This window comes from Glycine max, chromosome 18 (assembly GCF_000004515.6).
Source record: "Glycine max cultivar Williams 82 chromosome 18, Glycine_max_v4.0, whole genome shotgun sequence".
In the NCBI taxonomy this organism is placed as follows: domain Eukaryota; kingdom Viridiplantae; phylum Streptophyta; class Magnoliopsida; order Fabales; family Fabaceae; genus Glycine; species Glycine max.
Window position 1 is genome coordinate 3,726,858 of NC_038254.2, and position 12,260 is coordinate 3,739,117.

Genomic DNA, 12,260 nt, shown 5'->3' on the forward strand with positions numbered 1-12,260 from the left:
GTTTTGCTACAAAATGACAACTATTTCTATGTGATCAATATGATTTATGAGGAAATCAGAGAGCTGTAGCTCCAGCAATAATCTTGTATGTTACCTTTTCTTTTTTACTTAAGAAAGATACTAATATATTTGGTAAGGTGTTTGAGGAAATTGTAAGTTCTTTTAACTAGCTTATAGGCTTGTTTGATACGAAGTTAGCAATTTATTTTTCATAAGTTACTTTAAGAGTTCCTAAAATTTGGTGATAGCTATCACCTCACCAATCCCTCCTTTACTTGTTATTACATAATCCACATAAGTAAATAGAACGTCATCTAATACAAAAATGAAATAATAGAATGCCGCCTCTTCCTTTGTATGTTATTGGAACAGTGTTGAAATTTATGCTTGCAGAGTGAATGAATTGTTGGCATGTATCTAGTGGGGTGTACACTATATATATATATATATAACAAGGGGAAACAATAGATGACCCGTGAAACCATTTTTTATTTATTTTTGTCATCCTTTTCTAAATAAAAGATACTACTTACAAAATTAAAATCCTAATTAAAAGAAACTATCTACTTAAGTCTAGTCTACAGCAATAGTAACTCTTCGATAGCTGCAAGGACATCAAGATTTGCATTCATGATGACTCTAAGTTCGCCCAAAGTCATTGGAATTTATAGTTTGCCAACCATGTAAGTCTTGCGTGGTTCTTGTTTATGAAGCTCGACACGACTAATGTCTATGATATAAATATGAAGATACCCCAAACATATAATGTCTAGAATATAAATATGAAGATACCCCAAACATATAAAGAGATAGAATCTAATAAAATAAAATATGAATAATATATGATATATTTATTTTTTAAAATTAATATTCTATGTTTTTTTAAGTGTATGAATTGTATAAAATTATCCACTTAAGTGTTCAAGACAACAAAAAATCATTTTAAAATTGAAAACTTAATAAGAAGTGTTTGACAATTGGTATGAATCAAAAAAAGGGAGAACTTAATCTTGAAGAAGGTATTTGGCGGCTCAACTCTAATAACCGATTATCAGATTGTATGAGCTTCTGGTAATTTTTGCTAAGATCTCCCAAAGCAAACCCAAGGTAATGTCTCCTGTTCAACATGAATAGTTAATTATAACGATAATCATTACAATAAATAAATAAACAAATAAATGTAAATACATACCGGTATTTCAAAGCATGACCTCCAGTGAAGTCTTTTGATGGCTCCCATTGAGGATGACTTCGTGGATTTGGATCAATGTGGCGAAAGAATGGTGGTGCCTTAGCCAGCTGATGAAAAAAAAAATAGTCCGATGAAGTCAGACAAAGTTTTTTTTTTGGATAAATATTAATTATTAATTTATTAATTTTTATTAAGTCAAAAATAAAAAAATATACCTCAATTTGAAGAATTTCAGACTTGCTTTCTTCTACAATGGCTTGCATGCCCATAATGTTTTGCCATGGTACTTCAATCTTGTACTTAATCCGACCATCTATATCAAATATTTCCCACGCAAGTTTTTTTGTAGCATAGTAAAATCCAACCATCAAAGTACCTTTATGTGTAGCCAAAAACTGTACATGCATGTACATTTATGCATGAAATTTAATTTTATTAAATATAATTATACAAGGAATTGAGTATTATTTTTAATAGGTTAAATTACTCATTTGTTTTATATAGTTTCATGGTTTTTATTTTTTTAGTCCCTATAATTTAAAAGTGATCTTTTTAGTCATTATAGTTTAGATTTTAATTCTTTTTTAATCCATGTAATTTAAAAGTTAGTTTATAATTTTTTTTAGTTCCTATAATTTAAAAATTATAAAGACTAAAAAAGTAAGAATCATAAAACTATAGGAATTAAAAAGTTTACTTTGAAAACTATAGAAACTAAAAGATAATTAAAATGTAAATTATAGAGACTAAAAAAATTACTTTCAAATTATAGAAATTAAAAAAAAGTAAGAATGATAAAAATATAAGTACCAAATGAGTAATTTAACCTTTTTAATAAAACCCAAATTTATTTCTGCATTCAGTATCATAACTTGCCTTATATTCTCCAATCTTAAGACTAGTAGCAGGAAAAAAGTCAGCCGGTAAATTATTGGCCATTAATGGTGCACTGTTTCTTGTTCTTTCATAACTAGCATTCATAGTATCTCGTATTGATTTGATTGTTGTCTCGTGTAGTCTCAATCCCAGTGGTGGCGGTTTGTTGATATTCTCCTTCAACCTGGAGATGAACAACCGTCTCTGCACAACATGTTATTCAAAGTAAATAAGTTTAATCATATCACATATTTTGAATATATATATATAAATTTTATTCTAATTAAAATTCATATCAATAAACATCAAATACATAAAATGCAATGTTTCAAATATAGATAATTGTTTTGTAAAGACATAGATAACAACGATAATTGATGAATAGCTTTTTTTCTTACTAACTACAACGATAGTATGTGAAATGTGTCTCTAAAAAAATAAATATTGAGAATGTATAATTAAAAAAAGTTGAGGGGAATGAGAATCTAATTTTCTGAATTGTTCGTATATTGGCTCTAGAGAAAGTTGCGTGGAATGAAAAAATTGGAACAAAAGAGCTATATATACTGTTAGTGATGCGTTCTGTGCATAATCTGCAGTAGCAGCAGTGCCATTATTCAAGCTTTGAAACTGCCGGTATGAATGGCTTCGTCGTGGATTGGTTTCGTTATTGGCTAATTCGTCAGAACGTGGCCTCTTCTTGTCCATGTTAGACCTGTGATTTAGGTCAAAAAACATTAGTTTATATAATTAATTACTAACAAGAGAAAGGGATAGAATCGAAAACATAAAGTTTTAAGTTTTTGGTAAAAACAAGTTGTGAAAGAATCGAAGGAAGTGATGAAGAGCGTGCGGTGTTGCCTGCTCAGAATTCCGCCGGCGATGGTTCGATCTTCTGCTGTAACTTTAACTTCACGTCAACCTTGCTCAATTCAATAGTTTTAAGAAAATGCAGTTCAGATAATAATACTAATTAAATAATAATTCATTCAAATTGGCAATCATAATAGAATAAGATAAAATCTCTAAGTATAATCTCAGGATAAGATAGAATATGATATGATTATTTTTAATCAATTGTTAATTAAATGTATTGATAGGATAGAATTAGGGAGAGAGAATTGCTAGTAATACTTCCAAACACTTTTGAATATATTTTTTTATTATTGCTTGAAATTTATTCAAAAGAAATAAAAAAATTATTAGGTCTCATTTTTTATTTAATAAGTTTTATTTATGATTTTATAGTTTTTAATAAATAATATAATATGTTGTGTTTAAAAAAAACAAATAATATAACATGTGAAAAGAAATGTATCCAAGAGTATGTTGTTAGTATTTTTGATTATGTGTATGATTTTTGTTTATAAATTTTTTAAACTATTTGATACTTCATTAAATAAATTTAATTTAGTGTATAATATGCTTTTAAAAATACACATAGATGTCAATTATAAGATTAAATAACTACAAATGTATGATTTATCTAAAATTTGGTATACTGATCATTGAGATGATATAAAAATATTGAATGCTTGAATTAATAAAATGTCATATATAACGGAAGTTATTGGAGAGACTAACTTCAAATTTTTTAGAAACAAACACTTTTCTTATACCAAACACCTTCACGTAGACATTAACCACTTGTAAAATAAAATTAACAATATTCATGTGTTTTTATGGATAAATGTTATTTTTATTAGTTATTGTTAGGAATGTGATTGGGGTTGAACTTACATATTCCTAACCATTACGTCAACCTAGCTTGTTTCTTCATGATATATATATATATATATATATATATATATATATATATATATATATATATATAATATTATAATTTTGATAATTATTATATTATTTTTATTGATTTAATCATTATATTATTAAGATCATTTGTGTCAAATTAAACAATAAAGAAGGTAATAAATTAATTTTAGATTAATATGAAATTTTGTATATGTGATTTAAATGAACTTTTAATCCAAGGATGAATTTTAAGAAAAAAAATATTTATTTGAAAGTTAAAAAATAATGTAATAATTATAATATTCATTGATGTAATTCAATTATGTATTCTTTATTTCAATATTTTTGAGTTATCAAATTGAAATTTTAATTTCGCATAATCATTTATGTAATAAATTGTAATATAATATTAATGAATAATTATAAATTTTAAAATTTATTTTATATATATATATATATATATATATATATATATATATAAATTTTATAAAAGACAATTATGATTGAAATTCTTTCAATTTACTAATTTTATTAAGTAAAAATAGAGAACACTAATAAAATAAAATAAGAGATTATGTAGTTACCCAGAATAGTATTGTTCTTACTTCTGCATTGGTATTGCTTTACTGTTCTCACTAACAACAATAATGGTATATAATTTTATATTAAATGAGAGTGTTTAATTTATGGTGTAATGAAGTTAATCATTTTAAATCTTCAATAAATCATATAATTAAAGTTAATATCTTTAAAATCATCAAAATATTATTTTAAAATAATTAACAACTATGTCTATTTGATAAAAATTATACTATTTCAACAAATTTAAAATAAATTTTAATTGTGATAATAAATACATTTAAAAATTACTACATATTAACATTATATTAATAATAAATAAAATAAAAAGATAAATTTTAATAATTTTATAATATTATATATTCACATTTATTATTCTTAGATTATTTTTTTATTTTTTAAAAAAATATTATTTTTGAATTTATACTTTCCATATAAAAAAAATAGACTAAATAAAAAATAAATGTTCAATCATATTTTTCTCTCCCTTATTTCATATTAATTGTATAAAATTACTCAAATCATTATTATGATTTTTTTTTTTCTAAATCGTTATTATGATTATGAGCTACAAAACTATATTCAGGTAAAATTTCGAATGTAGGTTTACGTTCCATGAATAAAAGTTCTTTCTTTTTATTTGGAGAAATAAAATATAAACATACCCTCGTGTTTTTTCAATAAAAAAATAAGGCATGATCGAAGCAAACTTCAAGGATGAAATTCAGAGACACAATTACTTGGAGAACGTTATAAATAATTGAGACGACGAACTAATTATCCTATTCCAAAAAATAAATAAGGGATAGACATATAGACATGAATCAGAGAAATTATTGTAAGATGTGAAATTATATATATATACATATATATATATATATATATATATATATATATATATATTATTGACAGATGTTAATTTTTTAATTTTGTTAAAAATATCAGTAAAAGATATTATATTATATGATTTCCAACAACCTGTATGTAATATTTAACCATATATATTTTTATTTATGAAAAAGTTAATAATGTATTACTTGGAGATTTGTCAGAATATGATGCCATATCATACAATAATTTCTCCATTTGCTAATTGATATTATTTATTAAGGAATGGAATCCTTTCTGTAACCCAAGGAGATGAAATGTTTGTTCAAATACATATAGTTAAATTGTCACCAGAAAGAGGTAGCTGTGTTAAATCTCATGTGTATCAAACTATAGATACTCGTTGCTGACTGCAAATGACAAATAATAATAACAAAAATAAAATACAAAGTATAGATCCTAAATTCAAAAATTGGGATTAGAAAAAAAAAACAAAATAGTGTTGACCGTTGATTTTTTATAACACAATACCTATTTTTGAACTAGAAAGATAATCATCCACATGCTACTATGGTAGGCTCCATTGCTGTGGATGTGTCCCTGTCACACATTTCAAGACCAATATTTATAGGTACTTCTGCCTGCAAGATGAATTAACATGAGATGTTGAAAATACAACAAAACATCTTGCAATTTCTTTAACTTTAAGATGCAGTCAGAACATACCTTTGCAATGTTCCTAAAATAGGTCGTTGTGTAATTTTCAGTGGGAAATAAAACTTCAATAAGATCTGCTAGTGCCAATTGAGGTTGGGACACTGCTCCATTATACCAGTCTTCACATGCAGAATATTCACACAATATATGATACATAAATATTAATGAAAAGTAAGTTATCAATATCAAGTAGCACAAGCTTCATGCAAAAATAGAAAATGAACTCGATGATCAATTGGATTTTCTAAACTACCATGATAAGACTGAAGAGGGATTTCTTTTTCTTAGTTATTAAATTAAGGAATAAATATTGAGTGGGTACTTTACTAGAAAAATCATGTAGCAAACATCTTTCAAATTCCATGGAAGTTAATGGCTAGTGAATTTGTCATATGAGTCATTAAAATTCAACACACTTGTGTATATGTAAGAGACACAGGCATTTGATAAATGCATTTTGGATTGACATACTTACCAAGAGCTACAGAATTATAAACCCTTTTGTCATATCTCCATAGACTTGTGTTTGAAATAAAAGAAAAACAAGAACGATCTTCAACGTTTAGATTTTGGATAAATGTTGAAAAGGTGTAGTTGACTGGATCAGATGTTAGTGTTTCATCAATGACTACTTCCACGGTCTGCATGAGAAATAATATTTAATCAACAAAAATTAATAAATAAAAAGAAATTTAAGGCAATGAAGAAAACCCTCTGATTCAATTCTTGGAATTAGTTTCAATTCCAACAAATTAGAATGTAGGTCTATGTTAAAAGCATCATGCATCATGTTAATGGACTATTCCATTAGTATAGAAAATAGATTTACACTATATGTATATCATGCTGTTAACTAATATAGAGGCAATCCTAATCCTAATGCTTTACATTATTTTCCTGTTAGCATATGACATTTTTTTTTATTGATGTAGCTTAGAAAACTCTGCTTCAATAAGTATTCAAGAAGTTCTACTAAGTACAAGCTTTACATAATGTGGATTTTCAATAATATTAGTTACTCAATGTTCTGATACTGCATTTAATTTTCTCATTTAATGTAATATAATTCAACTTACACATAGGATGGCATGAAATTCCTCCAAGTCATCAGGATCAGAGACATTGTAAGTGTTCTTGTTGGCACCCAAAATCTCTCCGCCTGCATCTTGCACGTACTGTTTGCAAAGTTTGACAACAAAAATTTAGAAAGTGATAACCAGAAAAAACAAAAAGTATAAGTGCCAGATTAACTAAGATGCAATAAGAAAGTGATTGGAAAAGATGAAGTATGAGCAGTATAATAGTGCAAATTTACAACTCAAGCATGCATTTAATCAATGGGCACTGGTTGCTAATAATAATGAAGAAAATAGTTATAGTTTAGAAACATCACTCATGCCACGTTTAATTTCCCTAACAGCTATGGTTTCATACCTTCAATTGATACTTTTCCTGTGTAAAAGACCAAAGACCCTGAAATGATGACATTTCAGATGTTAAAAAAGCATTTTTATCGATAAACAAAAGGCTAACAGTTGTGCATCAGTAGTTGGCTCCAGATGATTTGAACAGAAAAAAAAGCAACAATTTTGAAAGGGCTAATAGAGGTTAGAGGGTCTATTGATATTGTTTAGATGCTAAAACAACATCAGAACAATACATCAAACTGACAATATAATGTGCAGATTTAAACAAAGCTCCAGGAAATGTACATGAAACATTGTATTTAAAAAGTGGGAAAGAATTATGTAATGGGATGTGTGCTTTTGAAGATACATACATTTTTATACCTCATCCAAGCTACCGTTGGCTTGAATGTTGTCCTACTTGTAGCAATTTTAGCCAAGCACAAATAGTTTGCCTTAACCTATAAGATAGCAAATCACTTTTGTTAGACTAACATATATCACAAAATCTAATCAGTTATTAGCACAGAAAATTATGAAAAGATGGTTGAGTAATCTCCAAATGCAACTTTTAGCTCATGCACACAAACTTATGGCACAAGCGCAAATAGTTTTTTGTCTTAACCTATAAGATAGTAGTAAATCACTTGGTCTAACTAACATGTATCACAAAATCTAATCAGTTATTAGCAGAGAAAATTATGAAAAGATGGGTGAGTAATCTCCAAATGCAACTTTTAGCTTATGCACACAAACTTATGAAGTTTAAAGTAAACTTATAGTAGAAGTAGAGCATGCTGCCACACAAACTTATGAATTACTGTTAAAACATTTAGAAGAAAGGAAACACATGGTTTGGTGGTTGTTGAACATTATTGATTGCCATTTGTTGATGCGTTCCACATTTAAATTTATGCGCTCAGTATGTAATGTGTGAATGAATTCTAATGATTTAATTAATGAAAGTTTTCAGCTCAGTTTTATCCCAGAGAAACTGGTCCCACATTTTCATGTTCAGAAATCTATGGTGAGATGTTCAAAAGACGAAAGAAGTTGGAAATTTACATGTTTGATATATGGACCAAACTGTTTGCACAAGCACCTATAATGCCACAAAAGTGGAATAAGTTATGGTGGGTGTGTTTGATAATGTAGTTAAATTCAACTATGTTTATCTTGTGCTTTTTTGCTAAAATACTAATTATGTGGCCATTTTTCAACTATATGATTCTCAATCTAATTCTTCTGCCCTTGCACAAATAAATGCATTTTCTATGCTTTTTTCTTCATATGGATTTATTTAAATTGATAGTAATAGGCTAGTAGCTCACAAGCTACATTTTAACAAATAGAAATACAACAAATCAGTAGTTTCACCCAAAACTACAACCGGCAAAGTAATATAGACTGAAACAAATAAGGACTAGGAAACAAACTGAATTTAATCCTAAAAGTTAGTTGATTTTTGTTCATTAATTCTTAGTATCTAATCTCAACAACTTAGGTATAGCAAGACCCCAAGTAGAGATTTCTAAGGAAAAGATCTAGTATAGGTCTTGGACTGAACAAGAAGAAGAACCTACAAGGTTACGAAATAATAATGATGGTAGAAGTTGCTGAAAATATATTCAATCATATAATAATATAGTTATGCCTTGGACTGAGTGGTGTGCTTACTGCTGTATAGACTTGATTGGCTCTAGCTTCAACATTTGCAAAAGCTCCCATGAATTTGATCCATTCTGCTCTCTATCAAAGTAAATGCAGTAATCCAAGCACATAAATGAGTGTATAGATTAATATGCAATTTAAATAATTTATGAATCTTTCAAGTAGGTTCTTAATCAGTAATCAGATAAAATTAGCTGGCAAAACTGGATTAAATACACCATTCTTCTGGAAATCCTTCATGGTACTATTTATCATATGATATAGTGCAAGAAAAATAAGGATGAATGACAACAAATGCTCCCAAAGTGCTACTTGGTAACAGATAATATAGAGTTAGTTATGTAGTTGTAACTTGTAACTGAATCGTCCATGTATTAGCTGGCAGTAGTTCTGTTAGGTTCCTATCCAACTAGTCAGTGTATTTGCAGCTCCTTTCCAGTAGCTTCTCTTGTTATAAACATATGACAAGCTCTTTATACCTGCATTTTATTAATTTTTCAATATCAATGACATACTGTTGCACTTTTACTCTCCTTTATGGTGGAAAAATTTATCTAATGAATGCCAAAGAATTAAGATTATAGAGTTAAGACTAAGCTTTACAAACTGTGACATTGCTCAATCAAAGCTTGGATGGGAAAGGTTGACTGGTTCTTGAAGTAACTATACTATAAACATATGAAGCATAAGCAAATGTTGGTTTTAGAAACATTCAGGTAATCTATGTCCATAACACTACCTTGACCATGTTGGGAAATCAACGTTCCGATACCACTGTTGGATAATTAACGCTCCCGTCCATACCCATAAAGGAGCATGAGAACACACACAAAGATTACACCGTAGAAAAAATAATAACAAACATAAAAATTTAACGTAATTCGACACTTCTTATCTACATCCAAGGAACCGACTCAAAAAGTAGTTTACTATCACAAAAATGATTACAATATTATAATCCACCCCAAATAGCGGATCACTCTACAAACCCGAGTACCCTACTTAATGATTACAAGAAATTATAACACTCTCATACAAAGACGTTTTTTCTCAACAAAATGACTTTGTTTCACAATCTCTCTTCTCACACACTCTCTCTTCATGTGTTGTATTTCTCTACTTAATCTCTTCTCTATTTATAGTGAAGATTGTCACCAACTATAATAAATAAGTTCTCTTGAAAGTTGAAACAAAAACAACTTCCAATGCATCCATTCAATTAAGGTTCATTTAATAAAATACAATCTTTCACTTTGCATTTAAGTCACCTAAACCTTAGTGATAAAAATTCAATTCCCAATATACATGCACCTTATCTTTTGGCTTGGAACTCAGAACATATGTTCTGATCCTTTCGGCTTTTGGAAATTTATACGGGGAGTTAATTTTAAGTCGCTTACCTGCAAAGGGATATCCTCTATAAATGGAACAAAAGTTGCAAAATTGCAAGCTGGCTGCTGATCAGTGTCACTAAGAAAGTATGAAGAGAACTCTGCAAGCTTTTGGTAATCACTATTATTGAACAATTCTATCTGTCCTCCTTCGTACAGTTTCAACACACATGGAGAAGCCACATAGTCTGAGGTTATGCCTTTCAAGCTCTCCACTAAACCTAAAAGCTGCTCAAAACAAGAATATGAAGAAATAAGAAGGCAAAGAGGGAATGCAAACCCTTCTATCTTGATCTTGGCAAAACACAACAAAACCTTTTAATATGTAAACTTGCAGTAGTAAGGGATTCTCACCTCTAAGAAGGAGACTTGAGTTCCAATCCCCAGATGAAAAGAAAAAGTTTGTCAGAGAACACAGGTGAAAGATACAATAACAGTATAAATTTGCTGGTCAAGAAAAAGAATGACTAAATTGAATTGCCAAATCATTTGGTTTAGCATTGGCACGTTGAGCTGATTTCTAAATTGCTTTGGTGATTAAATGTATGACTTACGGTATTATATGCTATAGATTCTTGATTCCAGAGAACAAGAGAATATGCACGGCATACCCGGAAAATAAGTTGTATCGACAGAATAGTTTGACAATGGTATGACAAATGACTTGATTCTTGATGTGCAATATTTAGTCCTTGATGCAATCCTTGAATTATTCTGGGAGAATTGATGGAAGATAATTGAGTAGGCTAGAAACACAGCTTAGCAGGAAAAATTCGGCAAACATGAAACTAATTAGAAAAATAGCAATTTGTATGTTTGATTCCTTCTAGCATACATTCCCAACAGAAGAAACGACAGAGTCAATTTAAGTAAACAGAACGTGATGTCTTCCTTTAAAGGTTACTAACTTACTATTACTATGAACTGTTATACTAATATAAGATCTATTTTAAAATTCCCCCATCTTTGATTAGAAATGACTTTGGCACTTAGCTAATACAGGTAGCTACTGTCCCTAATCAAAGTTTTTAAGAAATATAGTATGAGCAGATAGATAGGTTGATCATACAAATGTATTAAGCATAACGATCAGTTTGTTGTCTTTTGTCTTAAAAATTGATCAATTTGTTATCTTCACATAAGACATCATTATCTCTTTTTTCAATTGGAGAAAATGCTAAAGATAGTCATATTATTTTGATATCAGGTATAAAGCCATAACTCATGAATAATAATTTCTAAAATTATATTGAATCAACTTATAAAAATGTCATACACCCCCCCCCCCCCCCCCCTTAATTTTCTAACACTTAAGTAGGCTAAAAAATAAAAATAAAGTCCCTATCATTTTTCCATTTCATTATTTGCTTACATAAACAAAAAACCAAAGAAAACCTTAGGACCTATGGCTATTAGTACCCTGCCTTACTTAAGAATTCAAAGATAGTAAAAAAAAGAAAAAAAAAAAGTATATCTCCATACTCACCTGGAGAAGAAGGTAGCTCTGGCCATCAGCAGAATTCTTAATGACTTTGAAGGTCTGGCCATAGTAAATATGGAAGTTTCCAGCATCTTCCACCTTTGAAAAGTTACCTACTTTCACTGCTGGGGTGGCTCCATGGACACATCCACAGTTAAATAACCAAACCAATGCTAAGAAGGAGAAGGCTTGTAGCCAAGAACAAGAAGGAGCTGAATCCATGAGCTGAAAGAGGGACCTCTTGTTGCTATATATATATATATAACAAGAGGAAACAGTAAGTGACCCGTGAACCCATCTTTGGGTTATTTTTGTCATCTTCTTCATCACACCTTGTTGTTGGTTCCTACTTAGTTACATCTTTTTCT

The 12,260-nt window shown here is 28.9% G+C and overlaps 1 protein-coding gene across 2 annotated transcripts; it reads right to left on the minus strand.

The window, feature by feature from the left end:
• Positions 1 to 5,484: 5,484 nt before the first annotated feature.
• LOC100816954 (uncharacterized) lies at positions 5,485 to 12,259 on the minus strand. Of its 2 annotated transcripts, XM_026126795.2 has the most exons (12): positions 11,899 to 12,259; positions 11,024 to 11,126; positions 10,767 to 10,780; positions 10,422 to 10,640; positions 9,028 to 9,099; positions 7,725 to 7,811; positions 7,379 to 7,417; positions 7,021 to 7,119; positions 6,420 to 6,585; positions 5,954 to 6,063; positions 5,759 to 5,868; positions 5,485 to 5,637 (listed from the first exon to the last, which is right to left on the minus strand). In XM_026126795.2, exons 1-11 carry the CDS (start codon positions 12,217 to 12,219, stop codon positions 5,782 to 5,784), a joined length of 1,317 nt encoding a protein of 438 aa, XP_025982580.1. In that variant the 5' UTR covers positions 12,220 to 12,259; the 3' UTR covers positions 5,485 to 5,637; positions 5,759 to 5,781. The 2 variants fall into 2 exon arrangements, with proteins under 2 accessions (XP_025982580.1, XP_040867989.1); XM_041012055.1 differs by having other exon boundaries at positions 5,485 to 5,868; positions 11,899 to 12,253.
• Between the last annotated feature and the right edge of the window lies 1 nt (position 12,260).